Source organism: Indicator indicator, chromosome 30, assembly GCF_027791375.1.
Source record: "Indicator indicator isolate 239-I01 chromosome 30, UM_Iind_1.1, whole genome shotgun sequence".
NCBI lineage: Eukaryota > Metazoa > Chordata > Aves > Piciformes > Indicatoridae > Indicator > Indicator indicator.
Window position 1 is genome coordinate 2,535,436 of NC_072039.1, and position 19,970 is coordinate 2,555,405.

The following is a 19,970-nucleotide window of genomic DNA, read 5'->3' on the forward strand; positions in this document are numbered from 1 at the left end:
TTGGATTAGATGATCTTTTGATGTCCCGTCCAACCCCAACCATTCTGTGATCTCCCTTATGAAGAAAGGCTGAGGGATGTAGGGCTTTTTAGCCTAGAGAAGACTGAAGGGAGTGCTTGAAAGTACTCAAAGTTTGGGTCTCAGGAGGATGGGACCAGGCTTTTTTCAGTGGATCCAGTGACAGTACAAGGGGTAATGGGCACAGACATGAACACAGGATGTTCCATCTAAAGAGAGAGGTGGTAGAGTGTCCACCTCTGGAGTTATTCCAAACCTGCCTGGACAGTGTCCTGTGCAACCTGCTGTAGGAGACCCTGCTCTGGCAGGGGGTTGGAGTAGATGAGCTCCAGAGGTCCCTTCCAACCCCTACCATTCAGTGTGATACTCTCCCCTTTGCTGTGGCTGTTTGGCTTAGGAAGCAACCCCACATAGCTTTATTTTGGATCTGATCCTGGCATTTTGTACAAAATGTTCAACAGCGGCAATATAGAAATAGCTTTTTTTCTTTAATGAGGAGGTAAAAGGCTGATGCTTTATTCCAGTGGCCAAGGTTGTTATTCATAGAGCCTAATTCTTTACTGCTGGAACAATAAAACCGGAGTTGAAATCAGGCCTGCTATCTTTCTCTGTTACCATGGTTACAGAAATCCAAGGGGGAATCATATGCTTCCTGAAAATGCATAATTCTCTTTCATCCACCCTGTAAACGCAGCACTATCTCAGGGGATGAAAGTAAAGCTCTGCCCAAATTGCATCCTGCTAGAATATATTTGTGTGTGTGGGATGCAGCTTAACAGTGAAGTTTGGATGAGTGATGTTGAAATTCCCCTCTACTGGGGGAGCATACAGAGGCCAATAGCATCTACATACACTTAGAGCAACAGGCTCTGCAACAAGCTGAGACAAGAATTGTCTATTTGCAATTTAGCCTCAGGGTATTTAACCTTCAGGTATTAGTATCAGATCAACAGGTCTTGTGAGCAGCTGAAGGAATTGGGGTTGTTCAACCTGGGTAAATGGAGGCTGAGGGGAGACCTTTTTGGCTCTCTACAACTCCCTGAAAGCATATTTGAGCCAGGTGGGGGTTGCTCTCTTCTTCCTAGTAACAAGTGATAGGGCAAGAGGAAATGGCTTCAAGTTGCACCAGGGGTGGTTTAGGTTAGGTACTTGAAAATGCTTCTTGGCTGTGCAGGGAGATGGTTGAATCCCCATCCCTGGAAGGGTTTAAAAGATGCAGAGGTGGTGCTGAGAGACATGGTTTAGCACCAGACTTGGTACTGAGTTAGGTAATGGTTGGACTCCATCTTAAAGCTGTTCAACTAAAACGATTGTATGAATGTGTATGTTGATAATATATTCAGCCTTTTTAAGGACACAACAGATACAAGTGTAACACATTGGTTAGATGAGTATCTGTATAGCTGCTTATAACATCAGTGTGCAAAAGCAAAAAAGCCTACAGCAAGTTTTGCGGTTTTTTTTTGCTCTAATTAGAAGCAAAACTTCATCAAATCATGCTGTGTTCATACATTCATGCCTCCTTCTCCCCCATTTCTGGTAAGTGATCAAGTAATCAATCCTGAATGTCAGGATTACACATTGAAAGCTCTTCTGCAGCAAACTTACTTGCTGATAGCAACTGTCAGCAGTTTACTCTTTATACTTCACCCACCTATGGATCATTTGACTTCTCTGACATCAAAGCCCAGAGAGGGAAGAGTGGAAATCTCCAGCTAACATGTGAATGCACTCTCCTTTTGCTACAGTCCAAGTCTGAATTGCACCAACTTTTAATTTTCTTGCGCAATAAAGCTCAGTATATGCAAAAACACAGTTCTGCATCATGATGATGCTGGAAGCACGCATGACTTGCATCAGTCTGTTGCACTTCCCAAAAATAATAATAAAAATACGTTTTAAAAGCCTCCAGCACTTTTTTTTTTTTCCCAGAGCACAATTTTCCTGTGAGGCAATTTAACAGCTGAGAAGCCATCATCTGAAATTTTTGTTCCGGATGCACAAAGAATGATCAACCTTTTCTGTCAACAGAAGCATGCTGCCTTAACGATCTTCATTGTTTAAAATTTTTGGATATACAGAACAGGACTTGTTGGTTATGGAAGCTGGGGCAGGTCCCCAGGACAGCTCTCCCAGTACGGACTTTGTGCTGCAGCTGCCTGGAACCTCCTGCCAGAGGCCCAGGCTCCCCGATGGAAACCTGACCGGTGTGAAGAGCTGCCTGCGAGGGCGGACACTCAGCTCCAGCCAAGTGCGTCACCCTCAGGAATCCGCGCAGCACCGGACACCTGTAAACACGCCAAAAGCACCGTCAAAAAAACCCCGCTGATCTGAGGGAATCCCTCTTCCACCTTGCCGGTGGTTGCAAGCGCTCCGGGCAGGGAGACGCTCCCGCTGAGCCCCTCGCGGGGCCTAACAAGGGCTCGCCTCCAACCCTACAGCCCCTCACACCCTGCGCCGTCCCCCTGCCTGATGGCATTTTCCCCCACAGCCCGCTCGCCCCAGCCACTCCCTCACTGCTCCTCTCTCAGCCCAGCAAGCGCCTCCCGCGGGACCCCGCGCAGCCCCACCCCTCCCATAGGCCATCACGCACTGCCGCGCGGAAGGTAAACACCCCGCGTGGGTGAGACCACCTCCGCCGATTGGCTGCGCGGCGCGTGACGCACAGGCCGCGCCCCCGCCCACGTGCGCGGGACTGGTGCACGGCTCTCGCGAGCTCTGGATGTAAACAAAGCTGGCGGGGGGGGGTGAGGGGGCAGTGCTGCCTCTCGCCCTCTCAACCGAGCTTAGGGCGCAGCCGCCCTCCTTGTCCCCTGCGCACCGCCCATGGCTGCAGAGTGGGGCGACGATTGGCCGGCAGAGGGGAGCAGCCCGCCTTAGCAGCAGTCTGATTGGCTGGCAAGGCGCGGTACGCTCGGTGTCATTCCCCGTGGGGGTCCCAAACACTGTCAGAGAGGAGCCGGGCGGAGGGCAGAGGCGGCAGGTGAGGGGAGCGGGCGGCCCCGGCCGGGACGGGGCTGGAGGACACAGGCCGAGACTGAGAGTGCTGGGTGAGGGCAGTGGGGTGGGATCGGGCTCTGGGGGAGCGCTGTGGCCGTCTCTGAGGGCGGGTGTGGGGATGTGAGGCCGGGCAGGGGCCAGGGCGCTGAGGGAGGGCAGGTGACGGCCGTGGGATGGGGTCCTGAAGGAGTCACCGGCAGCTGGCTCCGCAGGACGCGGGGTGTTCGGAGAGGTGTGTCCGGTGGGGATCGGTGCCTTCCCGGATGGCCGCGGCCTGATTCCCGGGCGGCAGTCGGGGGAGAGGCCGGGCAGGTTGAAGCGTTTCGTTGGGGAGTTGCTCCATAACGGGAGGCTGAGGGTGCCCAGGGCTTTCTGGCCGCCTCCTTTGTGTCCGGCCAAGCCCTACTGTCGCAACTTCTCAGGTGCCCCAACCTGCGCGCAGGTGACAGCACCCAGGGCTCGGGGCAGGCAGCGAGCCCCGGCTGACACAGGCGCGGTATGAAGGGCTATTTTCTCCTTTACGTGCCGTTTTCCTCGTTTGGGGCTCCTTGACAGGTTTGTTAATTTCAGCGGTGCTGCTGTAGGTTTTGTTTTCAATTTCAGTGGAGCTCAGTGTTTATCCTGCCTCCCTGCCTGAGGTGGCCCTTACACAGGCTGCCCAAACATGAAATGATGCTGAAACTGGCATCACATCAGGCATCAGGCTTTTGAATGGAATCACAGAATTGTTTCAGTTGGAAAAGACCTCCAAGATCATCGAGTTCAACCCTCAGCATAAGAGGACCATGGCCATTAATCTGTGTCCCCAAGTGCCCTGTCCACACACTTCTTGAACACCTCCAGGGATGGTGACTTCACCACGTCCCTGGGCAGCCTGTTCCAATCTGTGATCACTCTTGCAGGAAAGCCATTTTTCCTAGTACCCAACCTAAGCCTCTCCTGGCACAATTTCAGGCCATCTCTTCTCATTCTGTTGCTAGGAGGAAGAGGCTGACCCCCACCTCATTCTGACCTGCTTTCGGGGAGTTATAGAAAGCAATGAGGTTTTCCCTCAGCCTCCTTTTCTCCAGACTAAACAACCCCGGTTCCCTCAGCTGCTGCTTACCAGCCCTGTTCTCCAGACCCTTCAAGCAGCTTTGTTGCCCTTCTCTGGACACATTCTAGCACCTCAGTGTCATTCTTGGAGTGAGAGGCCCAAAACTGAACCCAGTATGTGAGGCGTGGCCTCACCAGTGCCTATCACAGGGGCATGCTCCCTGCCCTGATCCTGTTTCTTGATCTGGGAGGGGTGAGAAAATGGAGCAGGTGAAGAGCAAACTGAAGAATTGGCTGTGAGCATCTGTGATGCTCCTCAAGTGCTTTTGCCTTTAGGAATGTTGTGCTGAATTTTCACATGGAGGAACAGAAGTGTGATGAGAAACTTGAAGGTGGCACAAAAAGCTGCCATTAAAAAAAGGCAGAATGTGTTCCACCCTGCTCTTAGTCTTAGCTTCAGTATAACCTGCTAGGGATCTTCAGGAGGCCAACACACTGCAGTTCTGATTGCACTTGAGTTTTATGTAATTATTTTCTGAGACAACAGCTCATTAGTAAAGAAGAATCCTGCATAATGGTAGTGATAACTGTGTGCCTGTGCCACTATCTTTAATGGCAAGTGTGAAGGAAATTTATCCCTTTATCACTTTATCAGGGAAGTTTGTAGGTTAGTTTTGCCTTTGTAGCCATTGCAGGAGCTGTAATGATTGAGGTACTGGGAAAAAAGTTGGTTGGTTGGGATTTGTTTGAGGTTTGTTTATTTGGTTTGTGAGTTTTGGTTTTTTTTAGTTGCTTTATTTTTTGTGAGTGTTTTTGTTTCTGTTTTGGTTGTTTTTTGTCTGAGTTTTTTTTTTTTTTTTTTTGGTTTGGGTATTTTGTCTGTGTTTTTTGTCTGGAGGTTTTTGTTTGGCTTGCTTTGGGGTGGTTTTGGTTTTATTTTGTTTGGGATTGTGTGGAGTTGGTTGTTTGGGTGGCTTGCTTGGGGTTTTGTTGCTTGTTTGGGTTTCTTGTTGGTTTGGTTGTTTGGTTTTCTTCCTGTTTGGGCTTTTCGTTTGTTTTATTTTTATACAAATGCTGTAAAGCAGAGCAGTGCCTTCTAGCTTCATCTAAATCAGGTTTCCTTCATCAAGAGGGTTTTGTCATCCTGAAGAATGTGTCAAGAACTTGTGTAATAAATCACCCTGCTACAAATTTTTATCATTAACCTAAGTGTGTCCCTTACAGGTACCTGCGAAGGAGCAATGGCGACAGAATCTCCGCGCCGCCCCAGTCGATGTACTGGAGGGGTGGTGGTTCGCCCGCAGGCTGTCACGTAAGCACCTCCTAGAAGAGTAGCCCTTATTTGAAATGTTGTTTATTTTCTTGTAGGAGAAAAACCTAGCCTGCATTTTCTTTCCAAACCAGCTCTGAGGGCTTGTGTTGACAGTAAGCTTTTTATTGCATGGAGGCTTTTTCCTGTCTCCTAGGACAGGTCAAACCGTCTCCCAAAATGGGCTACTTTCTGCTTACACACCAAAGCCTTCAGAGCTGTTCATCTTAAAGATGATTATCTTGCAGTGTTTTGTTGTTTATTTACACAGTTTTGTTTGCTGTACAAACACCACACTAGCTGTAGGTCAGTGGTTACAAACTCCTTCCTTAGGCTAGGAGCACGTGTAGCAGATTCTGTCCTTGCTGTTCTTTTTAATAATACTTTGTCACAAGTATTGTGACAAAGGAGTGGATGCATTAAAGCACTGTAACCCTGTCATTAAAGTTCTTCAGTAAGCAGAAGTGTGAATTGTGAGCTTATTGCTTAAGAGAACAAAATCAAGAGCAAAGGAGGAAGCTACCTTTCTCAAGTGCACCATAAGAGACCTTTTTTTAGTTTACTTGAATGTCAATATTTTCATTGTGTTCAGGTGAAAATACTTCCATGGAAAAGAGCTTAGGAAGGCAGTCTAGAAGATTTATGATCCTGTCTTTGCTAAAGGATTTTTGTAGCAGTTTTCCTTTTTCCTTAGGGGCATTTATATTCCTGAATTGGTGCTGCAAGATGGCACTGTATTGAAGTGATCACTTGGATCATCAGTTTCATCAAATCCTAGAATGACTTAGGTTGGAAGGGACCTCAGAGATCATCTACTCCAACCCCCCCAACATGAGCAGGGACGCCTCTCAACTAGACTTGGCTGCTCAAGGCCTCATCCAACCTGGCCTTGAACACCCCCAGGGAGGAGGCATCCACAACTTCCCTGGGCAGCCTATTCCAGAGTCTCACCACCTTCATCCTGAAGAATGTCTTCCTAAGTTCCAGTCTAACCCTGCTCTGCCTGAGCTTCAAAGCATTCCCCCTTTTTCCTGTCTCTAGGCACCCTTATGAAAAATTCCTCTGCAGCCTTTCTGTAGGATCCCTTCAGGTACTGGAAGGCAGCTCTAAGGTTCCCCCTGGAGTCTTCTCCAGGCTGAACAACCCCAGCTCCCTCAGCCTGTTCTCAGAGCAGAGGTGCTCCGGATCTTGAATCATCTTTGTGGCCCTCCTCTGGATTGTTAGTTTCCCACTGGAGATGGCTGTGTATTTTGACGCCAAGATTCACTTTATTTTTACCAGGGGAGCACAAGAAACCTCTAATTGTAGCACAGAAAAGTTGTGTTAAAGGTTTGTCTTGCATCCATTTGAGAGAATAACAATTTTTTATGGTGTTGGAGAATTTCTCTACAAATCCAGTTCTGTTTGTAATCTTTTCTTGAAAGTAAGCTTTGAACAATTAACAACAGAAAAACATTGCAGGAATAAAATTATCTGTCCTTTTGTTTTATTCAATCTGGTGGCTTGTTCTTGAGAGATGATATGTCTTTTCACCTCAAAAATAGCTTCATTTTTGTTGAGACTTTCTGTATTTTGATCAGCCTGTAGCAACATTCTGCTGTTTTTCTTAAACTCCTCAATTCTTGCTATCAAAATATTTATGTTTTGCTGGATTTTGTCTGTTGTTGTTGTTTTTAAGCACTTTAAAGATAACTTGTTGGAAGTTTTGCCACTTCCGGAGAGATTTAGATTACGTTGACAGAATAAAACATATCCCAAACATCAACTTTGTTTCAGGACGTAGTGGGGGGGAATAAAAAGTGCTCTTTTCATGAGCTGAACAAGGAAGACAGTGTGACTCTTGCTGGTAGGCATTCACATGAGAACTTCAAACACTGCCTTTAATACTATGCCTGCAGACCAGTATTATTGCTAGGTAATAAAGGGCTCTGAAGGTACACAGGAGTTTCGGTGACCTACATAAGTCAAAGAAGAATCAGCTCTGTAAACCATAGTTTACTTACAAGTCCTTGGCTTTGAGCAGTGAGACAGACTTCTGATGTGGTCATCTTTGGATGGCTAAACAAAATCTAGTGTTAGGATGGGTTGGAATGAGCTTTCTAAAATGGAAAACTTTATGGTTTAGATTTATCTTTGTTTTCAGAGAGTAGTCAACCAGTGAAGATGATCCAGGGGCTGCAGCCTTTGACTTGAAGTATCTTCTCCATTGCAGTGTAGAGGGCAGAGTACTTCATTCTTAAACACTGAGCACTCCAACTTCTATTAAAGGAATTCCTATTCTGTCCTACACAGCTCAGTTTCAGGAAGCACAAAGCAAGCAGCTTTACCTTTGAACATCAAGGACCCAGATTTCTTGTTTGTGATTTTTCTGTGTTACTGCTAGAAATCTTGAGTCAGCACAGGCAAAAAGACTATCAATGTAAAAAGTAATTCAGGGGCTGCCAAAGCTGTTATCTAAAGAGTTTATTTTTTTCTTTTGAAGATGGTTCTTGTTGCCAGCATGTTCCAGTACCACTCATTACACAAAGCACAAACTTTTAGTGTTGTTACAACACTCTCTGATATGGCCAACCCACATTTGCATTGCTCAGCAGTTACACAAGAGACTCACCCCTTCTGCAGGGATAAGCTAATAAAAGCATTAGTTTAAGTCTACCAGAACAAGGGTATCTTGCACTACAGACTATCCTAAATCATTGCTGCTAATGGACTTCCAAGAAGAAATAAGCTTCCCAAGCTATAAAATCTTACCCAAAAATACCTCTCTTTGCTATTCTTGGTTAGAGTTTTGTTCCATCTCCTGCCTCACCACGCTACCACTTACATCAGCATTGTATGTGAAGTATGTAAGATCTTAAAAGCTTGCTTGTCCCACAAAGAAAGCTCCAGCCCTTAGCTTAAGTCCTCATCTCATGGTTTGGAAGAATGGTTTGGGTTGGAAGTGACCTTAAAGATCATCCAGTTCCAGCCCCCTGCCATGGGCAGGGACACCTTCCACTAACCCAGGTTGCTCAGGGCCTCATTCAACATGGCCTGGAACACCACCAGGGAGGTGGCATCCACAGCTTCCCTGGGCAACCTGTTCAGTGTCTCACCACCCTCATTGTAAAGAGTTTGTTTCTAATACCTCCTTCTGTTTTCCAGGGAACAGTCATATATGGAAAGTGTTGTCACGTTTCTCCAAGATGTTGTGCCACAGGTATGTGTAAATCTTTACAACTACTTTCTTCAGTGTGCAAAACAGTTGAAGTTTTTTGCCAGGTGGACCAAAATATCATTGAAATAAAAACATCAAATTTGGGGGGTTTTTCTGAATGTGAATTCTGAGTCCAGGTATTTTGAAGTGGCATCTGATTTCCTCTGCTGGGTAATGATTTAAATGGAACTTTCAGCTACACAAGAGTTGCAGAATAAAGTACAAATAACAGGAAAAACATCTCAGCCTTCTCCTATGATAATTTTGACAACAGAATGGTTGGGGAGGGGAGAGTCTGGCAGTAATACTTGCTCTGCCTCTTGCAAAGGTATTTTTTCTGGGTGTGAAGTCTGTCTGGACTGGTCTTAGAACAACGTCTCAGCTTAGCTTTTATCATTGGCTGAGAAGCAGAACACTCCGTCAGCCACCTTTACTACTGCTTTTTTATCTTGTTTTCTTTACTTGCCTCAGAGTGGCCTGACTTGTGGAACTGGACACAGAGGCCTAACCTGCTGATTTGTGCTGAACAGAAATCCTCATTGCTTCTCACATTACTTTCTTTTTAATTTCTGGGATCTCCCTCTTGGAGAATTGCTGTGGTGCTTCTGTCTGCTCCTGGACATAGTTTTCACAGGTAGCAGAAGCATGGAACTGGGATGGTCATTTCTGTATTGCTTGTGGACCTCTCAGTAGCAGAGGGAAAATAATTTTGTTTCTTACTTCTTGGGCAAGCTGTAGTGGAGGAGTATTGCAGCTATTAGTCTGTAGCCTCAGGAAACTCTCTTGCTTCTAATTTGAAGGATTATGTTGGCTAGTTAGTCATGAATTTCCTCTATATAAATAAAAAAAACCCTCTCCTTGCAAGTAACCAATTTGTGAAATGCATTTGGGTTCCTGGTCAAAATTAAAGAGAGTCAAACTTTCATTTAAAAGATTGCTGCATACCACACACACGCCCATGTTTCCCCCTCTGTAGTTAAAGGTACACTCTGTGTTTTATTTCACAAATCAGATTGCCTTGGAGGCATGGAATGTGACTTGTTTTGAAAAGCAATGCCCACACTTATATTGTAAATTTGTATTTTTAGTCCTCCTTATTGCCTTTCTGGTGTGTATAAAGCAATTAGAGAAGCTCTTGTCATATCTAATCCAAAATACTGCAGAGCATTTTGTTAGAATCCATTTGGAAGTGATGGTATTTCTGCTTAGCTCATGTTCTTCCCACTGCAGTTTCTCCTGAGAACTGTAAAACTTGCAATTTGGACACATGACAAATCTCCCTTCACAGATTCTTTTTGTATCTCATCTTTTTTAATGGGAATCTGTAGAGCACAGAATGAAATGTGGATCTGTTATACTGGAATTACAGCTGATTCTCTTTTCAGTGGCTGTGAAAGATGTCACAAATAGAACTAAAACATGTCAGGAAAATAAACTGTGTAGTAAAGGTCTCTGTCTTTCTTCAGTCTTACTTACAAAGCTTTTAAGTGAATTCAAGAGAATTCTAAAAGTAAAAATCATAGAATCACAGAATTGTCAGGATTGGAAGAGACCTCAAGGATCATCCAGTTCCAACTCCCCTGCCATGGGCAGGGACACCTCACACTGGATCAGGTTTCTCAGAGCCACATCCAGCCTGGCCTTGAAAACTTCCAGGGGTGAGGCTTCTACCACCTCCCTGGGCAACCTGTGCCAGTGTCTCACCACCCTCCTGGTAAAGAACTGCTTCCTCAAATGCCTCACATGAGAGCCTCTAACATTGTTTCTAGTGGTGTACACTGCTGAGGTGAAAGATTTTGGAAGCCCCACTGTATTTTAGCTTGACTCAATTGCTCTAAGTCATGTGGCATTTCTCACCTGCTGCAGAAGATTTAAATATGTCTTGGCATTTCTACATTAGTGAGTGATGGTACACTTGTGGAGTTAGCGTTGGTTTCTCATGTAACCATTCAGTTATGAAGGAAAACCTTACAGGAGTACTGGTGACAGATACACGTGTCTCTGGTTTTTTAGTTTTTTAACTTACATTCCTTCCTATAGTCTTTAGAGGGAGGGGGAAAAAAAGGGGATATTAAACTTTCTTATTTCAACCCTTTTGCTTGGGTTGTTTTTTTTTTTTTCTGTCCAGGCCTACAGTGGTACCCCACCAGAAGAAAAGGAGAAGATCATGTGGGTCAGATTTGAAAACGCAGATTTAAATGGTATGGCTTCCTTTTCCCTCATTTATTCTTGTGGTTTTGAAGTCCATGTACCATAATTTCAGTTAGCTTTATCAGTGAGTATTGTAGGCTTAAAATTAAGTATTTCATTCCCCTGTTCTAAACTAAATTCTGAATATCACAGTATATCAGAGGTTGGAAGGGACCTCAAGAGATTATCAGATCCAACCCCCCTGCCAAAGCAGGATCACTTAGGGGAGTCTGTGCAGGAACGCACCCAGGTGGGTTTGGAAAGTCTCCAGAGAAGGAGATTCCACAACCCCCCTGGGCAGCCTGTTCCAGTGCTCTGTCACCCTCACTGCAAAGAAGTTTCTCCTCTTGTTGAGGTGAAATCTTCTATGTTCTAGTTTGAACCCATTGTTCCTTGTCCTATCACTGTGAACCACTGAAAAGAGCCTGGCCCCCTCCTCCTGACACCCACCCCTCAGATATTGATAGACATTGATCAGAACTCCTCTCAGTCTTCTCAAGGCTAAACAGCCCCAGGTTACATTCTTGCAATGAGTGTAGAGCTGCACTTCTGTTCAGTATCTACCAAATAGACAAACAGGCCTTGTGACTTCATTTAAAGGCAAACTAAGTCTTGCTTAGGAAGAGGGGCAAATAAAAATACTCTTCTTTAAGGTAGCTGAAAACAAAGCACAGAACTGAATTGATTTCCTCTTGCGTTTGATTTCAAAGCCAATTATCTGACTGAATCCAGTCCAGGTGCAAGATGCAGGTGCAGTGATGTGATAGAATTCAGAGTAACCTAGAAAGGAAGAGAGTTAGGTAAAATGAGCAGGAGATTCTATGATATTTTTCAGGGAAACAACAGAGCAAAGTCACAAAATATTCTTCAACTGTAACTTAGCATTTCCCATGCATCTTCATAAATCATCAGCAAAGACTCCTGACCTAGCACAGAAAACAGATCTCTAACCTTTTAAGGGAAAATAGTGATTGTGACAAGCTTTTGTTAAGAGCACCAAGTAGATCCTCACTTAGGATCTGAGCTGCTTTGCTTGGCTACTTCTGTTACCTTTATTTTGACTAAGGAAGGTTAGGGACTGAATGAGAAAGAGCTGAATGCTGCTCTGCTATCAGATAGTTAGTTCAAGAATTAATTCAACATCATGGAATGGCTTGTGGTATGTGGAACATGTCCTTGTCATAGCTGGGGAACTAAGGGACCTGCCTTCTGGATAAGACTGGATTTAAGTCTTTCAGCAAATTGCTGTTTCTTGCCTGCTGACTTACTTTCCTGTCTGGAGCTCCATGGTAAAGGCTTATTCTGGTCTCAGATGAAATAATAGCAATAATAGCCAAAGCTGTGATGGGGAATTTTCAGCCTTTCCAAGAGGTTAATGGGGAAGAGTGTATGTTTTCCAGCTGTTGAAATGGCCCAGAGGTTGGCACTTCATAAATTCATCGTTATTAGAACTAGCAAAGACCTGTCAGCCTCTACACGGCATTATGTCCAGCTTGAGGCTAGTTAAGGTTTGTTTGCTTGTGGTCTTGTTTTCCTCCTATGTTTACTTAAAAAAAAAATCATCTCAGGCATTCCCTCTTCAGGGTCCTTTCTACCATGTAACAAAACCACTTCACAATATTCTTCAGAATCAGTCATATTCTCTTTAAATTTCCTTCTAATCTGCTTGAGCCTGAGTATATCATTCTCTTTCACCACCCTAAATATCTCCTCTCTTCCTTTCATGCTTCCATACTTGCAGTGAGCATTTGTTCATCCTGTCCTGGTTGAAAATGTAACTTTAAAGGGCTTTACTCAAGAAAAGCTTCATATTTTTGATGATTATGTCCTGTAGCACTTTTCTTCTTGGGGATTTTCTTCCTCTGCTAAGGCTGATGTAAGGAATAATTACAAAGTATCTAGAAATAGTTTTGCCCAGCCTGTACATTTGTCATTTCTGTATTTGTTGATGTTTCTTTTGTTGTTTTTTTGCAAAATTTTCTGTTTGGAAAGTTTGCTATGTTTTAATAATCATTACAGAAGGTTTTTTTGAGGAAGCTTTAGTGACAACCCACACTGTAATCCAGAAACCCTTTCTCCATCATCTTAAATTGTAATGCTTTCTAACCTCTCTCTGAAACTTTAACAAATCTCTTAATGTTTGCCTGCAAGAATATATCCCAATATTGTTCAGATCAAAAATTTAAACCAGTTTTTGCTTTTCCTTATGACCACAGCAACATGCATTGAGAAAACCCCATCTAGGATAACTGACACCAGGTGTAGCTGATCCTAACCTGTTAATAATGGCTTTGGTATTTCAACCCAATTTAGATACAACCAGGAATATGGAGTTTCATGAAATCCACAGCACTGGGAATGAGCCACCACTACTGCTAATGATTGGATACAGTGATGGAATGCAAGTCTGGAGCATACCTGTAAGTACAGAGTTCACTTCTGTGCCAGAGGCTTTTGTTGTTTGTAATGTTTATTGCTTGAATACTTCACTTGCTCCACTTCACTAGGAGAAATTAAAAGCTAGTATTTATTATCAACATCTTATGGTTTATATGTAATCTGTTTATATTAAGATTAATCCTGAGCATAGATCAAACACTAGAATTCATGTGCAGTCAGATTTTACAAATGATTTAAGTACATTTTCAGAGTTGAGTTAGGAGCAGTGCTTGACATTATGGAACAGTTCCTACCTCAGGAAGGACAGAAGAGTCTTTAACCTACAGAAAGGAATAAGGGTAGAAAAAAGAGGGGGGAAAAGGATTTGTTTTTCCCAGGAATGAATGCAAGTATGACAGTATGAATAGTATTTTACAATCACATGTTTGTCATGTACATGATTTGCAATTTTAATTTTATTAAAGTCTCTGTGTGCATATGGGTTTGATTTTGGGCTGTCATACACACACCCTGCAGTTTGGGCTGGAGTGGTTTATGAGCACATGGTCTTAATTTGGGGAATTTCCCCCCAAATTTCTTGAAACTGTAGAATAAAGTTTCATACAGTAGGTCATAAAATTCCTAACTTAAAAAAAAAATAAAAATTGCTTATAACACCTTGTCCTTCAAAATCATGTAGAGAGGTTGGAGTTCTTTCCATTGCAAAATAAATGGAGTTTTTAGAAATAAGTTGGTTTTGTTTTGGTTTCTTTTTTTACTACTTTATGGTTCCTGTGCAGGACCTGTTTATATACCAGTAGCTTACACAGTAGAATAGAGAATAATGTCGTTTGCACACCAAAAGTCAACTTAAACTGAGTCTCACTGCAGTATGGAAGAGTGCTTTTTCCTCTCAACTGCATATTTCTAGCTGGAGATGGAAAAAAAAGAGTTGCTGAGCTTTTTGCATTTGAAAAAGAGTTTCATAGAAATGAAGCAAGACCCAGTATACTTGGCTAAATTTCAATGTTTAATAACTTTTTATTAAAATCTAGGAACTTCAACCAAAATCTAGGAACACTTTAATTAAAATCTAGGAAGTTTTAGCTCAGAAACTCTACCTGGTTCTAATTTTCATGGCTTTAATCTTTGGATTGTGTTTTAAATCTGCCTTACTCTGGAATGACCTTGAATCCTAGAATGGCTTAGGTTGGAAGGGACCTCAGAGATCATCTACTCAAACCTCCCCACCATGGGCAGGGACACCTCTCAACTAGACTCAGCTGCTCAAGGACTCATCCAATCTGGTCTTTAACACCCCCAGGCAGGAGGCAGCCACAGCCTCCCTGGGCAGCCTGTGCCAGAGTTTCACCACCCTCACACTGAAGAACTTCTTCCTCAGCTCCAGTCTAACCCTGCTCTTCCTCAGTTTCAAACCATTTTCCCTTGTCCTATTGCTAGACACGGCTATGAAAAGTCTCTCTGCAGCCTCCCTTCAGGCAGCTCTAAGGTGCCCCTGGAGTCTTCTCTTCTCCAGGCTGAACACCCCCAGCTCCCTCAGCCTATCCCCATAGCAGAGGGGCTCCAGCCCTTGGATCATCTTTGTGAATCCTCAGCCTGGATTTACAGTATAGAATTAAGTTTGTAGACTGATCAGTTTCCTCTTGGTGTACAAATCAGATTGTTAAAATGATGCAGATGTTTGGCTTTGTTCTTCCCCGTGTATTACAGGAAACAAACATTAGGTGTCACTAAGACACTGAGCTAAGAGAGGGCAGCCAGCTGCAGCAGTAGCCGGAGCTGCTCAATTAGTTAAGATCCTGTGTGTAGTCACATAGCCTTAAGCTACAGAATTTTGGTAAAGCACCTTCCTTTATCTTCCTGAAATGTTCTCATCCGAGTGAACCTGTGTTTTCTGAAAAATGGATGGCAGCACATTGCATTGGGACTTGTCCTGGCTGCTCTGTGATAAGAAGAGCTTTGTGTCTAGCAGAGATTGTAGGGTTGCCTCTTTGTGAGAGTGTATGTAACATGCCCTTGCTTGGTGCTTAGGAAGAGTTCTTTGCCTCCTCATAAGTGACTTTCTGTGTCCAAATGAGTGTCTCTGTCAGAGCTATCTGTATCAGTGCCCCTTGAGGAATGCATCATGAGATGGGATCTTGTATGCATAAGGACAGCAGGAATGAAAGACAATGAAAGCAAGGAGGAAAGAGTCTCATTTGGTATGTGAACAGATTACCTCAGTGTAACCTGTTCTGCATGAACTGGCTGTGTGTAAGCTCCTACCCCACAGTACCCTGCAGTAAACATGAAAGAACTGGATGGAGATTACTAACAAACGATGAGTTAAACTACTTTGTTTGTCCTGGCTTATGTGGAGTAAGTGTGCTTACTGCTACTAGGATGAGGTACTTTATTCACGTTTCCTAGTGGGGAAGAGGGGTTTTCTTTGGGGGTGTGTGTGGGTTTTTTTTCCTCCCCTTCCTCTCTTCCTCCCCTCTCCCCCTCTGCCGCCCCACACTTCCCCCCCCTCCCCCTTTTCCCTCCCTTCCCTTTGTCCCCCTGTGTTTGAATAAGCCCCAAATCAGGCCATGAAATGACTGATATTCCTTTCTTTTTTCAGTAGGATGCTGCAGCCAGGTTATCTTCCCCTCTCCCCCCCAGCCTGTTTCAATTCTTCATAATTCCTAGATTTTTATACTATTTAGTATTTTTGGAAAAATAAGAAAAATGGAATTGCAGGACAGTTTCTTTTCATGTCATTACTTTTTTTTTTTTGCAGAGGTGTTTTTAATGGGTGAGGGAAAGTCCAGTGAAGTGGAAAAAATGCCAGATGTGGAAATATTTTACTATCCAACCTAAGAATGTCAGCTGTAGAGATATTGCATCACTTTGTCAGCCCTTTATTTGTCTGTTCTGTGAAATTCTGAGAGCACATCCAGCGAGGTGCAGCTTTGACCCATGCAGTGTGTGTGTGTGTTAGTGTAAGTCCAGTGCTGGACTGGTTCCTTTGTCAGTAACATGATCTTGGAGAGTTTCTCTGAATCAGAGAATCCCAGGAAGGGGATCATCTGGTCCAACCTTTCCTGGCAATTCCTGTATTTAACAGGAACTTTAAGTATCTTTTCAGAGCAGGATTTTTGTAGCTAACAAACTTGGAGGAAACATAACCTGTTTGTTTTGGTTGTTCGGTTTGGGTTTTTTTCAGTGTTGCTTACTCTGGGTAAAATAAAATCTGGCAGTTAAGTGACTGACTTAAATATTTAGACTGTATCTGGCAACAATTTTTTTGTGTCCTTTGGTATTATACAACCTTTCCTTCTTGATCTTGCTGAATATTTAGCTTGTAATTAAGCCACAGTTATTCCAGTTAAGAATAAAACCAGCCCCGATCTCTCCAGTTTCAAACCCTTTCAACTTGAAAAGGCAACAATTTGACATTTATGTGAAAATCTGCTCAGTAAGGCTGTTATCTGTGGCATTGTGCTTTTTATTCCTACAATTGAACCTCTATTCAGCACTTAATAAAGTAATGTGTTGCAGGCAGACCAGTTTGTGTCTGAGTGATTATGAAGTGTTTATGACAGCTTCTAAGCTAACACTCTCCATAATGGTGTTACATTGACTTCTAAACACCTCTGCAGTCTGCCTCCAGGAGTGTGTGTCTCTTTGCAGTCTGAGTGCTTTTACATTAACATCTCCTTGGAGTAAGATCTTTGACTACAGAAGTGTTACTTGCAAATGGAAGATACCATTAGGGCTGCTTCAAAGGGCTGAACTGATGTTTGGACTGCTGGGTGCTGGGGTTTTGAAGAGTGCAGGGTCTAAATCTGTATTGCATAAGAAGTGGAAGGTGTCCATCCAAACAACTTTTCTTTGATCTTTGTTTTGAAATGGGGGTGGGAAGGTTAAAAGTGTTCTTAAAATACACCTCACTAAGTGGGGAGAAATCTGGGAAGACACCAAAGTATGACTAGAAGTTCGTCTGTGATAATCCTGCAGTGTACTTTTGTGTTTTATTTGGAATTTGTTTTTTCTCCTTGCTCCCAGTTTCATGTTTCAAATACAGTTGGAACTTGTTTGTGCCTAGCATGGTTTCCAAGTATCTGTTCTAGATGTTCCTGTTCAGGGAAATCCAGCTTGGCTGATTTTGTGGCAGATGAGTTTGGTTTTGGTTTTTTTCATTGTATGCTGTAAGTTTCAGAAGTAGAAAAACCATCTTCATTTAATGGTTTGTATTACAATTTAAAAAAATGGATGATCAAGACGAGCTGAATAAAGCAGGAACTACCAAAGGGACCTTTTAATAAGCATCACAGATGTATATTTAGCAGAAACACTTAAAGGTTGTGGGATGATGACACTGCCACAGACTGAAGGGATGCGTCAGCCTGGATGGTAGGTGATTGCCCCGTGGAGACCTCTGGAATGCAGAGGACTCATTGGACAAGGATGGCATCACACACTGCCATTCCTCCACTGCCAGACCTTAACATTTCTTCAAATGCTGCTGTCAACAATGACAGAATCACAGAATGTTAGGGATCAGAACGGACCTCTGAAGATCATCCAGTCCAACCCCTTTGCCAGAGCAGGTCACACAGGAATGCATCCATGTGGGTTTGGAATGTCTCCAGAGAAGGAGACTCCCACAACCTCTCTGGGCAGTCTGCTCCAGGCCTCTGGCACCCTCACTGTGACAAAGTTTTTCCTCCTGTTCCCATGGCACCTCCTCTGCTCCAGCTTGCACCCACTGCCGCTTGGCCTATCCTTAGACAATCCTGGGCAGAGCCTGGCTCCTTCCTCCCGACACTGCCCTGCACCACTGTTAAAGCTTGGATTAGCCACTTGGAAAAACTAAATGCTTAAACTCCTCAAAATGTTGGACAATCAAAGTGAGAACATTGAGGAAACTGTAAGCAAAATCATTTCTAAGCTGTCATTGTTTTTTAATTCAGTTAGTGCTGCCATCATTTTAGCTGCTAGGTGCAATTCCATACTTAAGCATTGTAAGCATGAATCTAGGTTCACTCTGGTGAAAAGTAACTCAGCACTACAGTACTTGAGCATTCTGAACATGAACACTTGAGAATCTGTAGCAGTCTTTGAGCATCTACATTCGTATAGAATCTAGATAATTACAGAGATTTGTTCTGAATACAGAAGGACTTTGAATTTCTGAAGTGGTAAAATCTGTCCTTTTACTTACAGTCCTTCCTTCCTTTACTTTCTTGAGTAGCAATATGACTGTAGTAGTCTAACCAATATGATTGCATCAGACTGCTTTCTGGTGGTATCTCCCAATTGCTTGTTGTCATCATATAAGATCATATCATGATCTCTGTATATCATGGTTAAACTATACATCAGAAGTACACCCCTCAGCAAGATCCTGAGACCTTCCCTGTGCTCTCTGTGACAGTATTTTAATAAGCACCAGTTTCCTCTCAGTAGTTTTAAGCATTGAGTTTTGACTCAATTTTGTTTCAGTTTGGTGTGCATTTGACTTTTTTTGGTTTTTTCACCATGTGAAAACCATTTTCCATGGTTGGAAACTATTACTTATCCTTAGTGTGAACAAAACTTCCTTTGTTCTGTTTTTTTTTTTTTTTTTTTTTAATGGGTGCAAACTGGTATGCTCCAAACAATAAAGCTCTGCCATCAAAAATTAACCAGTGCTCCAAATTTCTGGGCTGTCAGATTTCAAGTGGTAGCTCAAGATGTCTAAGTGGAGGAGAGAGTTCTTCTTCCTATTTCTGTCATTATTGAAAGAGAACAATGAAGACTGGGTTTTGAATTGGTGGATTCTTTGCTTCCAGCCTTCCATGTAGGTCTGGGGCTTGTGGTTTGATAGCAGGCACCGGGAAAGCTGAGACGTTCTATCGGAGCAGCTTGGAGCCATCATTCCGGATTCACTCTGTTACAGAACGAGTACCTGAAGTTGCTTTTATAGCTAAATATTCAATTCTTGAAACCTGCTTGGAAATATTCTTGGCTTTTGGAATGGGAAAGAAAAACTTTTAAGAGCTTTGAAAGCTGCCACAGGGACTTGCTACTTAGCTGGATCGAATCCAAAATGGCAGCCACAGCCTAGTTTCTTCGCAGGTGCTTTCTGAAGAATTTAGAGCTCTGTTTTCAGTTCATGAGTTCTATTTATATTTTGTCTAAGCTTATGAGACTGTGTAGCTCAAGGGAGTGGTAATGGGATGTGGAGCCTTATACTTGCCAGCCCACATCTTGCCCAAACCGGCAGTGACAAAGTTGTGAGCCATTTAGCAATGGGCTGGGCTTCTGTAGCTCCTTGTCCCACTTCAGTTCCTAGTGGAATAAGTGTCCCATTCACAGAAAAGATTGGTTGTCCATGTTGGCTGTTTCAGGCATGAGATAAGGCCTGAACTGGCAGGAAGATCAGCCTGTATAACCTCTCTACCCTGAAGATGGTGCTTGTCAGTCAAAACTGACCCATGTGGCCTCAGCAGTGCTAATAAAGTTTTATGTTTTACATAGATAAATGAAGGGCATTAGCACTAACCACAGTTAATTCAGAATTTTATAAGACTGCAAAAGGCAGAAGCTTCCACTGGTGGTAGTGTTTAAACAGTGTTAATTAGAAGTCAAAGGAAGTCTTGAACTCTGGCATTTTTCATTGCCAGGCAAACCAGAGGAACAGCCAAGCTGTTACTGGTTCATGGCATCCAGCAGAGCCCATTGCCTGCCATCATTTCTCTTTCTGTACAACAGTTCAAGACACACAACTCTAAAACAATGCTTTAAGAAAATGTTCTTTTATGGAGCTAGGGTAGGTTGAGCATTTTTGTTTTAATCTGATCACAGAATGGCTCA

General features: G+C 43.4%; 1 protein-coding gene across 1 annotated transcript in view; it reads left to right on the forward strand.

Annotated features, from left to right (window-relative positions):
• Positions 1-2,992: 2,992 nt before the first annotated feature.
• BCAS3 (BCAS3 microtubule associated cell migration factor) overlaps positions 2,993-19,970 on the forward strand; it is a 372,406-nt gene continuing 355,428 nt past the window's right edge. The window contains exons 1-5 of the mRNA XM_054394123.1: positions 2,993-3,001; positions 5,278-5,365; positions 8,507-8,561; positions 10,687-10,759; positions 13,062-13,168. Of these exons, the coding sequence (XP_054250098.1) occupies positions 5,295-5,365; positions 8,507-8,561; positions 10,687-10,759; positions 13,062-13,168 (306 nt within the window). The 5' untranslated portion in view covers positions 2,993-3,001; positions 5,278-5,294. The remainder of the gene's footprint in view (positions 3,002-5,277; positions 5,366-8,506; positions 8,562-10,686; positions 10,760-13,061; positions 13,169-19,970) is intronic.